Source organism: Clinocottus analis, unplaced genomic scaffold, assembly GCF_023055335.1.
Source record: "Clinocottus analis isolate CAN_PGR_092001 unplaced genomic scaffold, fCliAna1.0.p SCAF_22, whole genome shotgun sequence".
In the NCBI taxonomy this organism is placed as follows: domain Eukaryota; kingdom Metazoa; phylum Chordata; class Actinopteri; order Perciformes; family Cottidae; genus Clinocottus; species Clinocottus analis.
The window spans coordinates 10,783,927-10,802,500 of record NW_027175954.1 but is presented as its reverse complement, the minus strand read 5'-3'; the positions used below and the strand labels follow the sequence as shown (position 1 = coordinate 10,802,500).

The window sequence follows — 18,574 nt, the reverse complement described above, 5'->3', positions numbered from 1 at the left end:
GTATCAGTGGCTGTCTGCAATGTATCAGATGGATAACATGAATCATCAGGGCCTTCAGATACTTGATGAACATTTGGGGATTTCTTACTCATCATTGCTCTTGCATGTGTCTGACTATGCAAAGGCTTAATCCCTGGTCTATATTCATGAGGACCTTCTGTTGTAATAACTTTGGTATGAGTCAAAAATGAACTGCAGTGAGTTAGAGGTTCGGTGATTCAATGTTTGCTAACCGACTTCAAAGCTCAGAGAGTTTGGGGAAAAAAATCAAGAAACAAGATTTCCAAATTCACTGCAAAACATTTGAACCGTAGCAATTGGGAGCCAGTGATTAAAAACTGATTTCACAGGGTCGTAGTATTTTGTATCTGGAGCCTAATTAAAGACATGCTTTCTATAATAATCATAATATTTAAATGTTTTGTGTGCGTAACAGTTTCACTTGGTGGTCGGTGTGATTGTGTGCAGATTGGTTAATAAATCACTTGGTCAGGATCTAACAACTTTCTCGCCCTCTTCAGCTTACACATACAGCTGTAGCACATCTGTTGCCGGGGACGACCAAAGCAGCATCTCCAGCTCCTCCTCCAGTCAATCAGAGGCGAGCTATGGAAGCAGGCTCCCGTTTTGGGTGGAGCCGTTGGCTAAACAGCACCTCTCTAACGAGACCGCCTCGTCGAGCTCCTCCACGTTGAAGGCTTTGACCAGTTCAGATGACCGGCTCTATGCCGCCGTGATGGGGAGCTCGGGGACTCGTCCGTCTTCCACTCAGCTGCATCCTCGGGGTCTCCATGACAGCGGACGGCAGAGCTCGTTAGACAGCGGGATTGGGATAGCGACAGGAAGCCAGTCGTCCTACTCAGGAAGCTGCTCCTCTTATACTGGGAGTCTGGACATGGCCAGCCAGGGAGGGGAGGGGGAGTTTGGCTCTGTGGCCAGCCTACCCGCTCCGCCGCCTCCTCCTTCTTCACCTCCCGCTGTTCCTCCTCCCCCTCCCTTTCACTCAACACCTACCCCAAAGCACAGTTCTGCTACTTCCTCCCCCTGCCCTTGTGAGTCCAGATCGTGCTCTCGTGCGTCCCAGAGCCACAGAGAAGAGTATCAAACTCCAAGCCTGCTGAGACTGCAGTACGACACCCCAAGGAGTCTGCTTAAGACCTTGTCTCTGGGGGAACCCTTCAACCATGAAGACCCCCCTGAGCGGGGCAGGTACAGCAGGATCAGTGGGGATGGATTGGGTAGTCATGGACAAAGATTAAGTACCGTCCCCACAGGACCCGGGGCTCAGCATCAGGCCATGATGCTGCGCTCGCACTCTTGGGGCAGTGAAAGGGCGCCCCCTGTGGGCGGTGAGTGGAGGTCCACACCTGGACCCGTGTTGGTCCCTGGAGGCTTGGTTTGTGGAGAAACACAGGTAATGGTATTCTCACACTCCGTTGATACAAAGCAGTCGGAAAAACAAACCAATCATATATGATAAGAATATTTTAGACTGGCTCTTTCATTTTCATAACACTAGAGTCTTAACATTATTCAGTTAATCGCATGACAAGAAAGTACTATCCAAGAAAATGGAACGTCTTCAGCTAGAGCAGTACTCGGCACTTTAGTGAAATAATCAGACTCTCTGTGTTCTCTTTTGCTTCTTTGCTAACATTTGCATTAAGCGGAGTCTTAGTGAAATAAAAGGAAATGTTCATGCTAATCACTTAGTCCAGCCTCTCGAAGATCATAAATTCTCCTCTATGGCTCTGCTTCCCCACAGTGGTATTTAAAAAAAAAAAAAAATCTTTGCATTAATAAATACAATCTTAATGCAACTAACCCTTGTGCTAATAAATTGGGATTTGCTCTTCAGCAAAATTGTGGTTTGGAAGTTGTAGAATGAGGAAAGAATCGGTGACTACCAGTGACATCGGCTGTCACAGATGTTCGGCTGTATATTCTGGGAGAAAGTGTCTGTCTGCTTTTTGATGTGCTCTCACCAGTCAACAAGCTTGAATGCACTTCTAGGGATCTGTGGTTGTTTTGGTATGTTACATCCGTTTGATCCTAGGGAATATTTTAAAATGGAATCCAGAGGCTCTACACATTTCAGTCCAATCTTGGGTACAGTAGAGGCTCCAACCTTACCCGATTTAAGTCTTAGAGCCACTAGGGGGGCAAATGGGAGAACATGTTCAGACGTGCGTTCTTGCCACAAACAAATCAATCCACTGTCCGTTCTAGCATTGCCTTTTTCTATACATTTATTCTGTGATTAATCCGTGACACCATAGCATACAATCACCTTACATGTTAGTCACAGCACAGGATACCCAAAGACACTATAAAACACAAGCACGTTGAAACGGTCATGCTGACACGACCCATTCAAAAACTATTGTGCTTCACATCCGTACACACCCGTTCCTATTAGCAGGCACTTACCCATACGCCCTTTGAACTGAATGTGCCACCCTGTCTTCAAATAAAAGAACTACATGTCCCCATTTACCCAGTGTTTCCCTCAAACAATAAACCCCATTTTGGCTCCAACAAGTACACATATGCAATAATGAAGTCAAACTTTAGGCCACTGGCCCTTTTATCAGGGCAAAAAGTAAAACTTCTACCACAAATGAACTAAAATCTATCACCAATCACAGAGGTTATGTAAAAAAATATCAGGTCCGTACAAATCAGTGTATGTGATTTGGGGTTGTTAAAAAAAAGATTTTTGGCTTTCGCTGCCTTATTCCTGCTTCAGAATTGCTTTGGTAATCATGAGGGAAAGTTTTGACAGCATTTCTTTCACCTCACACAGAGGTTCAACTTGAGTGTCTCTTCACTTGTCTTCTTAGCAGCTTGGGGGAGCAGGGGATTTCAAAATCACACAAGGTCCCCTGGTAATACTAGTCCTAGCACGAATAAGGCTTAAGTGTCTTTTAGTCAGTATACTTTTCTAAAGTTTTTTCTCCTTTTGGCCTTTTGTAATTTCAAGCTTTGCTCCTACATCATGTTGCCGTGTTTGTGACTAATGCACCAACAGTTCAAGCAGCACTTATCTGCTCTCTTCACATACACACTGCTCCCTGCAGTTCAACCTGAAGACTTGGGTGTCTGCCTTTGTAATGGAACAGAGAAGCATGAAAAGGGTACACATAAACATATTTTTTTGTATAGAATATACTTGCTGACTCAAACTGTGGGTAAGTAGCATCATAAATCATTAGGACCACACTAGAGGTAACTTTCTAAGACCAGACCCTGGCTCATACTGTACTAGAGCTTTATACGGTCGCTGCCATCCCGCATCACATGCCTCCTCAGTTTCTCCCGATGGGCAGTCCGGCTTTCAGTCCAAATGACTCGGTGTGTCTTTTGTCTAACCACCTCAGAGTGTGGAAACATGGTGAGAGGATTCAAATACCAAAGTCCGGTTCTTCTCATTGTGAGGTGACGAGATCACCCGCTGAGGCACTGAACCGCCAATATAAAAAACTAAAATAAGCTATGAGTTTCCATCTCAAACCTGTCTAAAGCCGGTGTTCTTTTCTCTTTGATACTTTTGTCGGAAACCTCAAAAGCCCTCAGAAAACACCTCTCCACATTATGTTGAATCAATTTTCTGATGGGTAGTGAAAAGCACTTTCCTCTTCTCGCGAGTAAATTGTCATCAGAACAGGAGAGAAAGCCGCGTGACTTGTGATTTCTGACAGCTTGTGTAGGCGTGTGTGTGTGTGTGTGTGTGTTCATTGTACATCATGTTTATACTGGACAGAAAGCGCAAAAGGGGCCAAAAAAAGTTAATGAGTAGTGGTGAAACCCGGCAGAGACCTTGGAGGGGAGAATCCTGTTTTGACAAAATAGAAATTACTATTCAGCTTCTCTGTCCTGCTGCTTACAATCTCTCCAAAACTAATTTCTAACCAGTTTGAGTAATTGTAGTTTTCCCCCATGTTGCCAGTAATGTTAATTGTTGCAGTAAAAACACTGAACCCATCCTTAACAACAACTTCTCTTGTCTCTCCAGTGCAGTCATAGTTTGGACAACTATGTTACACCAGAGCACTGGTGGTCAGCAAGGAACAGGTGCTTGACTCAGGTACAGTTTTATTTATCTATTAGTTCCAGGTCTGAAGCCATAACAAAAAAACAAAAAAATCATGTGACATTTGAAAGAAGAAACACACTTTTTCCACTTATAAAATAAAAATGTGATTCATAAGCAATAAAACACACCCTTGCTCTTGTATGATCAGTAGTATCTGCTAATTTATTTTAAAATCAAAGCATATCTATGGTTGAGGGATTGCATTCACACGGGTCTCAGCCCGGCTCAGCTGAGCTTTTTACCTGTTTAAACTACCATTGACTGCTTACTCCTTTACTGAGCTTTAAGGAAGTCTGTTTGACAATAATTTACAGCACTGGTGTTTGTTTTGTCACACAGTACAGCCGAGGTTGCAGACGCAGTTTGCCGGGATTGGCACTCAAAGTGCACCTGTCTAGTTTTCCAACTGGTTCTAACTAGTTCCTAGTTGCAGTTCATAAGTGACATTTAACACAAAATATGTTCTTCAAGGCAAAATCTGAAATAAAGTATTTGGATTTTGTTTTCTAGGCTGCCAACTCTCCATCAGGCCGGCCCCCTTCTGCAGATACACAAGGTGTGTTTGTATGCTTTTGGTGAACTGGGTACATGTTCAGAGACTCAGTGTGGAGAGACATCTCTCTCAACTATTTCAAATGTGAACTCTGCAGTACCCTTTTGACACACCGGCTGTCAATTGTCAATGTTACATATTGCTTCTCAAAGTGCATTCAAATACTTGTAATTTAGTTTTAGTAAATATGTAATGTAATTGGAAATTTAGTTACTAGATTAAAAAAATACAGCTTACATGTTCATGCATCAGTAATAAAATCAAATGAGATCATGTAGGACTGACGGGCACCATTCTTAGAAATCTGTACTTTTACTATCGGTACATTTTGCTGACACTGCATAGAACATACTTTTACCGTAGTAAGATTTGAAGGAAAAATGTTCCTGTTATTTTCACATTGTATTATTGTAATGATCTGAATACTTTGCTCCCAGACCCGTCTTTCAGTGTGAGAGAGGAGCAGGATGAAGCAGGTCTGAAGAGGGCCGCGCCTTGTTGGCCGCCCTCTGCCCCTCCTCTTCTTGCACTGAGCATGCAGAGGCCAACATCAGCCTGTGGTAAGACAATCACAATGTTTTCAGGTATGACTCATTTGTCTGGTGCTTTAAAAAATATATATTAGAAGTTATTCTATGACTCTTAATGGCCTACTATACTATATAACTTTGTTATATACTTTACTATGGCTCTATTATTGTGACCATATATATAATTTTTTATTTTTTTTTTACACTTTTTGTAAGTAGTAGTATATTAGGACAGACAATTTTATGGCATGCTATGTATTATTATTATTTTTTTTTACCATGATATACTTTACATTTTTCTAACTAATCCTAGGTATCACTGCTTACATACAGACTAGTGGGGAATCAAATTGGCAACCAGCTTAAGAGCAAACCATTTTTGTATTTCTCGTCAGGTATTTTCCAGTATGCTCATGAAGCTCCTCGGTCGGCAGCCCTGAACACTCGGTGCCATAAGGACAGCCTGATTAATTATGTTAACATACCCATTAGCGCCCTAGCAGCTACAACTCAGGGAGAGCTGCTCTACACGGAGCCCATCTCAGCTTCCAGTCTGCACAGTGCTGTCAGAGGTATGCTGACCCAGCAAGAACTCTTTCTTAAAAAGCTATTTCAGAGCTCTGCTTTTTTTTCCTACACTATATCACACAGAAATCTTAAGGTGCCATATGAAACCGAAAATGGTTTTTAGGAGTGATTCCACGGAGGAACCATTCCTGATTCCACAGAGAACCTTTTAAACCAGGGTTCTTTAAAGAACCAAAAAAGGTGCCTCAAAGAACCATAGTACAAGCATGTAAAACCATCTGATGGATAAAACGGTTCTTCAGGTGATGGTTCTTCGCAGAACCACACAGCCTTTTAAAGAAACATTTTTCTGTCTATACTTCTAATACATTAGGCATTAATAGCATGTGTTTTATTGGAGAAGTTGAAAACAATTGCAATATGGCATGTCTCTTATTCCCCGACTAAGAAATAGATGACATGACACCTCTACATTTGGTTGAGCGCATTCTGCAATTGCAGCTCATCTCTGCGTACGTGTGTTTTATTTGCAGATGTGAAGGAGGGACAGAGCAGTAAACTGAGAAAAAAACCAGGGAGAAACATTTTATTTGTGAAAAACAAACATATCAAGGACATTTTTAGACTATGAAAATGGACCAATTTACAATAGTTTAAACATAATGCAATTCTACGCTGTGAATTGGCAAAGCAGAACTGTTTCAGTAGTTTAATGCATGTTTACAATTCCATTTCATTATTGGGTTAAAGTTGTTTTCCAGCTCTTCCAATGAAGTCAACACGGCGTCAAAGTCACTGAGCAATGCATGCGACAATTTTACATTCCGGATGACATAATGCAAACGTCTTCCCTTCTCTCCCTCTGTACCGACCAGAAGCCGGCTCCATCAAGTACGCCCACCTCAACATCACTGCCATGGAAACGGCTCAGAGAGTGGGGGCGGAGCATGTTCAGGGCAGAGAGGACCGGCTGACTCAGCTGGAGAGCAGGCGGCGAGAGCCACCAAACTGACACCGCAATACCCAACTGACACTTCAAAATAGTTTTCATTGCCGATTCTTTCCATCTCCGTGAACAAGATTAAGTGCTTGATTGCAGTTGATCACATCAATCTTTGTTGTACGTCAACAAAGAATCACTCAGACGGTTATAAAAAAACGTATTTATGAAGCAATTGTGCTAAATACTGATAATATAGGATTAAAAAAAGGATTGACAACAGCTGTACTTGGTAAGATGGGACACTCCAAATCTGGGTCTGAAAGCATTAAATTGAAATAAGCATCTCAGTTATAAAGATTTAAATCACATTAATCCAGGCCCATGTGGACATTATTCCTCAAAATAATGTCTCTGGTCAGTATTGATGAACAGGAAACCACAGTGGGTTTGTTCTAAATCATCACCTCCCTTTTGATATGATCAGGACAAATTGACCAACATTTGGCACTAATTCTATGGAGCTGGAGAGTGTGAGGGGATGAGTAGAAACATAGGAGTGAGTGACAGCCCATTAATGGCTCTACAGGATTTGTAAATAGCTTCTTTTTTTTTTCTATGCCACCGAGCAATGTTAAACTCTGTTTTTTAAAATATTACTGTTTGTATGTTTTTGGCACCTGTATCTTGCACATTAAAGATTGCCGTTATCTTTTCAGGTGTTCTTGCTGAATCTCCAACGGGTGTTTCATTTTAAATTGATTAGCCAATGACCCCACAATATTTCAGCAGAAGCTATACAGTAGCAACAGTCGATATTGCATTGGTGACAGGTGAGGACAAATTAGTCATCAGTATATATAAGAACTAGTGTTGGTTGGCTGCTCCCCAGAATCTGCACCATCCTACACCTGCCTTCCATTAGTTGTACCAGACTAGTATGTAAACGGTTTCATCTTTTCATATTCATGTTATGTACAAACACATGATTCATCGATTACTAAAAGAAAATAACACTAGAAAAGTAGAAAACCAACTTCTTTTTTTCAGTAGAAGTGGAGGTGTTGCTCAGGGAGTTATTTCAGTTCAGTCATGATCCGAGCCTCTCAAAGCTCATTATGCTTCAGTCCCTCACGGGAGATCTTGTTGGACAAGTCCTGCATATGTTTCTTCATCTGAAATCAAACAAATACATCACGTGTGACCTTTTGGTTGTGAAAATCTTGGCAATTTCACAAACACGCTCTACATTGGCACATTTATCTATCAGAGTAAATTTAAACAGACACATTACCTGGAATACCAATACATAAATGGTGCCAAGCTTTAGAAATAAAGCTTTGAAAGCTAATGCCAAATAAATTATCCGCTTTATCCTAGTCATACGCTTTTTTCTTTTCTTCTGATGACCACAATGATGTGGAAATGGAATAACAGGGTACTCACATTTTTCTTTTGAAGTTATGCAACACTTTCCAACAGCCTTATGTTTACTACTAAAACAGTTGAGTTGCAAGTCTATAAATAAGACTTTGCTTTTCTACAACAGGAACAACAATAAGTGTTCTTATCCTGTGTTTCCTATTTCTTTGTCACTGCATTTTCTCAGCACTATAACAATGTTTTATTCATGCCCATTTTGCAACATTATTTAGTTTCTACAGCAGGCAAGCAATTGGACAGTAACTTTGTGGTGTTTGATAGCAAATTATAGTTAAGAGCTAACAAACTTGTTTGTATTCCTCCTTACCTTGTAACCCATCTCCCTGGTCTTCTCAGCTAGAGTTTCATACTTTTCCAGGTTCCTCTTTACGTGCTCTTTGTCACCTAAAGACTCCACATGTCGCAACTTCTGGTGGGAAAGCTCCAGCTGCTCCTGGTAATGGCTGTGCTTCTCCACCTTGGTCTCAAAGTGACGCAGCTCCTCCTAAGTGAACGAGGAAAGGAGGGCGGTGAACACAGAGGGGTTTCAAGTTCAGTTACATGAACAATGGAGTCGATTTGCATCTCAAGTACTGACGAGAGAGGAAACGTTACTCTTTGACACGACTGATCTTACAGCTATATATGCTTAAATAAAGTGGACATTGAAATTGGGTTGTCCACAGTGGATTTGGGACAAAGGGTGAAAGGAGCACAATGAGAGATGGGGGAGTGAAAATGTGCACTTGAGGCTTCATGGCATACCATGTACAAGTAGTACTTAGCTCCAAAATACACTACAAAAGTGTATATAGTTGTGTAATAAGATTTAGACTGTAGCACCGCGATAAAACAAAGTGTCCAAAAGCCCGTCACCAGCAATGTATGAGCTACCTTGAGAGAGTCCAACTCGTCGTCGGTGAGGTTCGCTCTCTTGGCAGCCTCCCAGAGTTCAATCACACGGGGCTCCCGAAACTCTACAGAGGAAGAACCGACAGGCACCAAGATTAAGAGGAAAACTCCAAGGAGATATCTTGGAGCCTCACTAATACATGCACACTCAGGAAGGAGCTTTGAATTAGCAGATGTTTTATAAGAAATCAGCCTTGTTGCTCAGTATTTGGGAATATACACAATATAAAGATTTCAGTTAAATCTCTACACATCCCATACTATGACTTTATTCAGAACCTTTTTCGACGTATTATATGACTTTTTTAAAATGCTATATTCTTGACTTATTTCAACATACTATTCGAAGACTTTAAAACATTGAAATGTTTGATAGGCTATAATGACGTTTTTTGACATACGATACTACAATTCTTATGAATTCCCCTCTTTGTTTACATTGTTGGGCATTAAATTAATTTGTTAGAATTCTGATAATATTTTCTGTGCCTTCATTTTGGATTTGGGTGGGTATGTTTGATCCAAAGATATGTTGCTTTATTTCATAGTGGCGCTTCATGTCACCGCTTTTAATAATCAACGGTCTCTAAACAGGAGACAAATGGGTTGTGGGAATAATAAACACATAAAAGTCAGTTCATTCTTGTTTAAAGGCTCTGGTTAAGCTGTCCACTTTTATCTTTTTGTGAAATAACTTGTCTGATCGAGTGTCTCATAGTTTTTCCAACTGTTGGGTCTCTCCCCATGTGTATTGGCATTTGAGTCGAGGGCAAAGTTTATCAGAATACACAGGAAATTGTCGTGTAGCACGTGAGAAGGTTAATAACGCATGCTTTTCCTGGATTGCTGAATGAGAGCCGTAAAGGCTAGGAAAGGTTAAAATAGAAGCACACTAATGGAGGGACCCAGACGTCCGTGCACTAATGGACGGATGTCTGGGTCCATCCATTAGTGACCCCTGGGCTACACGACGACTTCCTTTGACATACTATACTACAACTTAGTTCAACATGTTATAGTAGACTATTTATTACTTTTTTTAATCATACTATACCATAGCTCTTTTAAAAAAACAAACATTTTCATGACATTCATTAAGATTACATTTTTAAGCCTTTTTTTTAGGCCTTAATATACTATTTTATGACATTTTCACAACCTTTGTTTTTAAAAAAAAAAATATGATACATGTTTTTCCCAAGTTAAACAGCACAATGACTAGCTGGTTTACATACCCAAAAAGATGCAGTGGTGTGATGCTAAAAACTAAAAAACAGTTCAATTAAGCTGTAGCATATCAATCCTGTGTGATTAGGCTTCTGAGATAAATGCAGAGTGAGACTGAGATGCACAGAGACACACGATGTGTGTGTGTGCGTGTGTGTGTTTTCTCTCTCACCGCTGTCTTCAGTGAAGCCCTCGTGGCTGAGTTTACGGAGGCGCTCAAAGCCCTGATTGAGGTCTCTCATTTTCAGCTTCAGGTCCGTGTGTTTCTGGTGCAGCACATGCTCTTTGGCGTCACCCTCCAGGGAGGATATCACATTCTTGTGCATTTCTATTGAAGCAAACAGACGGAAAGAACAAGAATCTGTTAAGAATAGAGGGAAGGCAGGAAGAATAAAGAATATAAAGAATGAAACTAAAGAGAAAATATTTGAGACAAAGAAGAATAGCATTTAATAAAAAGATGAAGTTAGTGCTAGCTATGAAAAACTTTTTCTAACATTTCAAAGGACTGTCTTTTTCTTCATACATCACTTATGTATGTACTTTGTACATACTTTGTACATACATAAGGTAAAAAGCAAACCAAGGCCTATTGCACAATAGTAGAAATTTGAATCCAAATAAAAAACAAGCCAAAATGGAGACAGTGGAGGAAAGTGGAAGTGTGCATGAATGGAGGTGATGGTGTTGTCGACACTCCCCTCAAGGCAACTTCTGATCGGTTCAATATTTAAATCTATCAGACAAGCAGAAAACCCTCCCCTGGCTTTTAGGCTGTGGAGTGCTAGTAGCAACGTTATTGCACAACGAAAACAGCTGCAATGTGTCAGCCATGTTCTAAACCTGCCTTTCCCTCCTGCGTCCATCCGAAAAATAGTTGGTGGGGCCTGACAGCTCAGCTTAAAACTCTCAGCTTGATGTGATGTGACAAACACTGATAGAGCGGTGGGTGGCAGCATGTGTAGTCTGATACCTTCCACCCATGCAAATGACCACAAAACTGAACAAGCAGACCAAAAGCATTTTTGACTTGACTGATTTTTGGGTGACTGATCTGAGCAACAGCATAATTGATAATCAAATGAGGCTAAAAGAGGGTAAGAATGTGTTAATCTTTGCATGTGGTACGCGCTGCAGAGCACTGCTCTCTCTCTGAAGTGGAGCTGTATGCACCTAGTCAAGTTGGTTGCGCTACTTTAACATGTGGACTGTAGCGATGCAGCTCACCCTGCTTGTAAGACACGCACAATGGAAACTGGAAAGCAGGTCTGCTTAGTTTACTGTTAAACAGCACAGCAGGCTTATCTATCCATCTATATTAGTTAAATGTTAATGCTTAGTCTGTGTTCGACTGTGTTGTCTTTTTTTGAGTAAAATTCCATGCGTGTCCACACACATTGCCAATAAATCTGATTAATTTACTTAACAGCCTCGACAGCTAGAAAATACAAATGTGGCCTCATTGCTCAGGAAATTTCTCCAATTTTGATTTTAATATGTAATGTTGGAGGTTATTCTGGTATGGGTTTTGGAGCAGTACCTGATTATGCCTGAATACAAAATGTATAGTGGATAGCAAAAGGGAAGACGGGGCCTAAAGGCTCATTAACTTGCATCCGATAGTAGTTTCATAAGCAAGGGAAAGTGGTGGGACACCTCAGCAGCAGAGCAAATGTAGCTCACCTTCCGTCCTGCTCACAGTATCCATGAGGATGTTGTACTCGTGGGTCTTCTCCTTGTGATGCTGGAACTCCCTCTTCAGACTCAGCAACTCCTCGTTGGAGAACTTCCCTGAGCTCTTGGCCTAATCGGAGAACAGCCATCATAGAAGAACGTTAGTCTCAAGAGCATGACAGCAACAGACATATGGGATGGAGAAGATTGACAGGTGATGTTCCACATAGGACCACCGCTTGGTACGAGTCCTTCTCTAGATGTTTCAGAAGGTTTCGGTGGCAGGAATTACAGCAATGTTTCTGGAATATTACACATCACATCTAAACACTCTGCGGCCTGTCAAATCACAAGAGGACGATAGCACATTATACACAGTATACAATATATACATTGCATAGAACATTTGTCTATTTTTCTTAGAAAAATATAATCTAAACATTACAGCTTTTATTGTTAGCAACTGCAAGAAACAGATATGGTTTGTATATAAAAGGAATTAAGACATGAATTATAACACTTTAACCAAACTAACAATCATTTTTGATAGCTTTATTTCCAAACACAATTGCTATAAAACCAAGTGTGTTGCCACAATATCACTTTTCAACTCTTTACACAACTTCTGACTTGATTTGTGTTATTTGGGGAATGCTGACAGAGCTACGGTATGACTTCTTTCTATTTTCACTCCCTAACTAGCTGCATACTTCCCTACAAAGTTTCTAAAACACAAGAGCCCAGTCCCAGTGTCCCCCCTAAGGCCTCAAACCCTGAGCCCTCAGGGACTTACTGACAGCACCTGGTAAGTGGTTGTGTGGGTGAGGCTGTAATGGCTCAAAATGGTGTATATACAAATGGCAGCATTTCGCTGCAACATATAACTATCAGAAAATGTAATCCAATTGTGGGTTTTTACTTTCCGATTTGATCGTCTTCAAGGCTTTTGCCTCATGTGATGAGGTAATTGGCAAACGTTCCACTTACTCGTTTTTGTCTCTGCTTGCATTTCTTATGTGTTTTTATGTTTCATCTTTAATCCTTAATGTTTCAGTGTACACTTATATGCCAGGCTTTATTTCCCATTTTCTTCTGACATCTCAGGCTTCCATTAGTTACCCTGTGTATCACGTCACACTGCTTTGAATTGTGGGTAATTCCCTTCGGCAAAGTCTGCAGAAATGCGGATTTAGGTAAAGTGTTCATAAAGGGCACAAAATGTGTGTGAGAGAGCCCTCAAACACTTGAGGACCTGACAGTGGGACAGTTTATTTTATCTAACAGCCAAAGTTTATTTCCTTTAACCTGCTGTAACAGAGAGCAAAAGGTCCCACAGTTCCACTAAAAAACAACTGCATAAAATCGCAACATAATTTCCAAAGATCTTTTATTCATTTATTGTCCTTCTGCACACATACACACCTTGTTCCACAGTTTGTCCAGCCTTGGATCGTCAAATACGTCTCCTTCTTTCGTGTCGTGGTCCTTCAGGTGGTTGCTCTCCAATGGTCGAGTGTCTCTTTTCCCATCCATTCCATATTTGGCCAGGATCACTACAAAACATAACACAGACGTTTTACAAAAAAAAGTTTCAACTGCCGCGATAAATGATCTTAACATGAGCCTGTAAGGAGTAACAAGTGAGGCAGTCATGAGAGGAAACGGTTTGGCAAGTAAGAATATCTAGAGTGACTAAGACACATAAATACATCATTCAAGGAAGACTCTCAAACATTTGCTTCTTGTATGTATAATATTACCCAGAGGCCCACAACCCTTACCAGCGACTCATTAATTTCAAAGTTACAACACACATTTTGTAACACCAGCAAAGAGCATCTCCAATGAGTCACCTGCTAAAAATAAGCTTTTAGAGTCAAGGAATCTAACAAGAGCTTATCTAAACAACCTTAAGTCAATTTATTCTTGACACAAGAAGCAAAGAGTAGCTAATATCCAATGTTCTTTTTCTAATAATGCTCTTAACCTGAAAAACATTTAATGATGAGTGTGAGACAAGAGGAAAACAAAATATACTCAGCAGCTACGAGACACATTAGCAGTTTCGTCCTCTCTCAATGTTTCAGACTGCTCGAGAAAGTTGGACTGTAAACTGAAGAAGCTCTGCCCTTGTTATTCTGCTGCAGGAAACTGTTATTGCAGCCGCTGATTCAGCACCATCTCAAATGGTTGGTAACCCATCAGTGTCACTTATTAACTACTGCTGTTTCATTAGGACAGTGTCCACATTCAGCGGCTCATTTTAAATCCTCATAAACAGGATGCAAGCACTTGTAGACGATCTCTACGGAACTGTTACTTCACATTTTATGGGCTCAGCAGACACTCTTGACCCGAGTGATCTGCAATGTGTGCAAACAATAAAACAAGCTCACAACCCCAGACCAACCAATTTACAACAAGCAAAGTGTCAAATGTTGTCTCTTGGCATATCAAACACAGTATCAAGAACAGTGTGATGAAAAGAAAAACAAAGAAAGATAGAAATTACTTTTGAGACCAATTAGAATGACTCAAGGACAAGGACTTGATTCAGTGAGGAGAATGTGACTTGAGGTCCTCCTTGAAAGAGTTTGTATTAAGCTACAAAGGAGAGTGACTCTGCCGAGAGCTGGAAGGTCAATGGGGAATGAGGGAAGAGAGGAAGGAGGTGCAGCTCGAGCTGCCAAAAGAACAAACAAAAATCCACTGGCAGAGAGTGGCAGAATGCTAAACAGACTCCTGTATCTGGCTGGTTCATTGCCAGCAGGTACGAAGGTGAAGATCCCTTCACACATTTATACAGCATCATTGGATTACATTAGGACTGGATTTGATTGTCAAACTATGCCAGTCCTGCATACATTTTAATATACTAATGCACAGCATATTCTTACATCAGTACCAATTAAAATGTAGCTGCTTTGCCAAATAAAAGGTCCTCTAGACTAAGTAAAAATAAAATGTGCACTGTCTAGATCTTTCTCATTTATCAGCTGGTTTTCCAAACTAAACAAGTATTTTATCATAAAATGAACACACACACACACACACACACACACACACACACACACACACACACACACACACACACACACACACTGGGGAATGTTTTCATGCTTAATTGAACGGGGCGCTTCATAAATACATGAATATCTCCTTGACAATGTTTATAGTCATCAGGGTTACAAAAGGGGCGGAAAGTTTCCGGTAAATTTCTGTAAAGTTTCCATGGGAATTTTGAAAAAAAAACATGTGGTAACAGGGAATTTAAATGTAGTTGAGAACAAGACTATGCACGCCAAGCTCAGCTGGACCCTGAATGCAGCTGGTTGGGAACATCGTCAGCCAGAAACATAAACGTAAATATAAAACGTTCTGTTGTTTTTGTCATCAGTGTTGCGTCTGAACGTTCAGACCGATGCCTGGAAAGTGTGAGAGTGTTGAGTTGCGTAGAGGCCAAGAGTGGTATTGCAGACAGATAGAGATTTCAATTATAGCTGCAACATATTGAAACAAAAAAACTGAACGAGTTCATTTTTTGGAGCTGTGAACTTAGTTCAAATTTTTCAATTATGAACTGAACTAGTTCATGTAGGTCCAGGGAGAAAGCATTTAGACCTGAAATGATTTAGAGAAAAACACTAAAGAAAGAAATTTGTGTTGGGGGGGTGGTGATCATACGGAATACACCCTTTTTTATTCAACGTTCATGTTTTCGTTGTTCGATGAAAAAATAAAGTTTGACTCACAAAATGTCGAAAAGGTCAAAAACGTAATTTTTAAAAGTTGTATTATCAATGTTTGCGTGCATGTCTGCTTATGACAAGGTAAATACAGTTAAATTACCCCAAAATTTCCAGTTTATTCCTGTTAATTCCCATTAATTCCTATTAATTCCCGTGGAAAGTTTCCAAGTTTGAATATTCCCGGAATTGTGCAACCCTAATATGAGTATGGATAAAGCTACAGTCTTAAATTTTAAAAGGAGATTTTGCCAAGAGACGTTGGCAACAGTCTAGGGATGAATAATTATATTTATTCTTGGCTGATGCTGTACAAAATAACACACTAGTTATTCTACTAGCCAAAGAGCAGAGTTTATTACATAAACTATGATATCGAGAGCTATGTATTCCATGGTCTGTGCTCCAGTATTATTTACCCATGATCTTGATAGGCCCAGTGACAACATGTTAGTATATGAACTCTAAAGAAAAGTGCTCCATCATTAGTTATAGCCTCCGTTTTAAAGCTCATCTCAATCTGCGACTCGGGATCTTTTCAAACCACTGCATTTAAGTGAAAACTCCAACGATGTTTCACACTCAACAAAATCCACACTGTTTTTAGTTGAAACACAAATAACAAGGTGTCTGGAATATACCTTAATAGCATTTTTTTTCATTTGGGAGCCGTTTGATATTTAGGCCATTTTTGTTAGTTGGTGAATACCAACCTGTTTCTGTTAAACTTAACTCAGATCAACATAAAAAAAGCACAATTATTTGACAACATTTGAAAAGTTTTAGCACAGAGTGACACTGTGGATGACTGCATATTTAGAGCAGTGAATTCAGAACGAGTGAAAATACTTTAACTTAATGCTGACCGCACTAGCGGACAGAAATGTCTCACCATTGAAGTTGCGTCGGAGCTGGGCCTCTTTCTCCCCATTTTCATCCAGTCCCTCAGCTTTCATCTTCTTCCACAGTAGCTCATCTTTCTCCTGGATCTTTATGTCACTATGCAGCTCAGCATGACGCACTGGGGACAACTGCATCTAAAACCAAAATGAGACTTTAGTTAGATAGGGGTGCATACGTTTAGGGGCAGAAAAGTCAAAAGAGTGAGGACACTAGATAGCAAATGGACAGTAACAGCGAACACTACATGGCAGCTGCAAAATATGCTTTTGGAAGTAATGATCACTTTAGGTTATTTTATTAATGTTAGTGGAAGGCCTCCGTCTGGTCTTAGTGAGCAGTCGACCGCAACTTTGGGAAACGCCACTTTGGTGAATAAAGCATGGCATACTGGAAAAGAGTTGTGCAACTTAACTTTCCTTGATGAACTTGTATTGAAGTCCACACTGGTCTGCACCTTGGTGCGCGTGCGGTCTTCAACAAGATACCAGTCAGACCACACTAAGCAACAAAACTTTCTGATTAACCAATTTAATCTTTTTGTGTGTCCAGTACTATATGCATTATTATAACTTCAGTTAGCATAGCATACTAGAAATTATAGCAACACGCAGTACCAGGCTTTATTCCACAGCTTCTTTGCTGTAAATGCACAAAGACTAAATGATGCGTGCACGTCTGCATTTGGAGTTAAGGAGCACATTACAGTGACTGCTAATGACGTAAATACCCGGCTACGGCTGTATCTTTAACTTGGCTTATGAATGTTCCAACTGAACCGAGAAAACGGCAGAAGCCAAACTAACACGACAATGTTCACGTTAGCTGACGTCTCTTCACTGACCCACGCTCGTGCTGCACCGTACAGATACCGGCTCGTCTTGTGCACTTACCCGTTTCGCCTTCTCCCACACCTGATTCAATTTAGCGATCCTGAACTCCACCGTCTGCCCATCACTGCCGCTCGGCTCGGGCTCGTTAAATTCACGGGAGTATTTTCCGGCCATTGCACCCACACCGAGACACAGAGCGACGACAAAACACCGCAGCTTCATTCTCAAAACAATTTGTCACAGACCAAATATACGATATTTGGGGGGAAAAACAGCCGAGACAACGCTACAAATGTTTTGTTGTAACACACTGGAGTAGCACAAGTCATGTGCTCAAAATGGGAGTGAACTTCCTTAAATCGTGCATTCTGGGATATGTAGTTTCTTGGCTCGACACACGCGTTGAAATACTAACGCTGAAGCGACATTTTTGAACGACAATTCCGGATCCGGAAATGCCACCTTGCGTCGTTACCTAGCAACGAAGGCTGCACAGCCTGTGCAAATAGAAAGCCTCCACGCGCTTCGGGGTACAGAAGCCGGAGAGGACGTCATGATGCGCTCATCTTATGGTGATAGTTTATCAGAACAGACACATTTAATTTAAGGCCCAACTGCACAGTAACATTTTTGTCAAGATTCCGACAACTACAGCTAAATGTACTGACTTATCTGATATTTGTGTATGTTGCAGAAAAGTGGAAAGGAGGATATCCACGTGTGATACATGGTCGCCTATGTAAATGGTAGAATTTTAAGTCGTATTACTGTATTCACAAGCACATTTAAAAGTCTTTTGAAGATAAGGTTGTTTTTTTTCTTCTCGAAATCCCACTCATTGAATTTTGTGGTGTATGTTTTTGTTTGTTTGATTGTTCTTTTTCTTGTTTTGTTTTCTCTGTTATTGTTTAATTTGTTCTCAATTCAGATTAAAACAAAGAAGAGGGAGTGCAGTGGGAACTTTTAGTTTTCTAATTATCTAATTTGTTTTTTATTTATTATATTCTTATGAATACATGAGATGCAAAACCAAGTTTATTCATATTAATAGATGTTTGTCTTCAGCTGCTGTTGAACAACACACACAGGCAAGACGGCAGATGCTTTAATCAGAAGAAATAAATAAATAAAATTGGCGATTGGTATTGTTCATCTCATATACCAGCTAAGCTAATATTATTTTCAGTATGAGACAGAAGGAGGGCAAGCCTTT

At 40.5% G+C, this 18,574-nt stretch overlaps 2 protein-coding genes across 2 annotated transcripts in view; one reads left to right on the top strand and one right to left on the bottom strand.

Moving 5' to 3' along the window:
- dok7b (docking protein 7b) overlaps nucleotides 1-7,033 on the top strand; it is a 17,706-nt gene extending 10,673 nt beyond the window's left edge. Inside the window, exons 8-13 of the mRNA XM_068589181.1 lie at nucleotides 522-1,414; nucleotides 4,016-4,087; nucleotides 4,607-4,652; nucleotides 5,087-5,209; nucleotides 5,575-5,751; nucleotides 6,583-7,033. Of these exons, the coding sequence (XP_068445282.1) occupies nucleotides 522-1,414; nucleotides 4,016-4,087; nucleotides 4,607-4,652; nucleotides 5,087-5,209; nucleotides 5,575-5,751; nucleotides 6,583-6,719 (1,448 nt within the window). The 3' untranslated portion in view covers nucleotides 6,720-7,033. The remainder of the gene's footprint in view (nucleotides 1-521; nucleotides 1,415-4,015; nucleotides 4,088-4,606; nucleotides 4,653-5,086; nucleotides 5,210-5,574; nucleotides 5,752-6,582) is intronic.
- Nucleotides 7,033-17,688, bottom strand: lrpap1 (low density lipoprotein receptor-related protein associated protein 1). The gene is made up of 8 exons (XM_068589182.1): nucleotides 17,422-17,688; nucleotides 16,521-16,665; nucleotides 13,305-13,435; nucleotides 11,892-12,012; nucleotides 10,381-10,536; nucleotides 8,964-9,046; nucleotides 8,398-8,574; nucleotides 7,033-7,822 (listed from the first exon to the last, which is right to left on the bottom strand). Exons 1-8 carry the CDS (start codon nucleotides 17,581-17,583, stop codon nucleotides 7,754-7,756), a joined length of 1,044 nt encoding a protein of 347 aa, XP_068445283.1. The 5' UTR covers nucleotides 17,584-17,688; the 3' UTR covers nucleotides 7,033-7,753.
- Nucleotides 17,689-18,574: the final 886 nt, after the last annotated feature.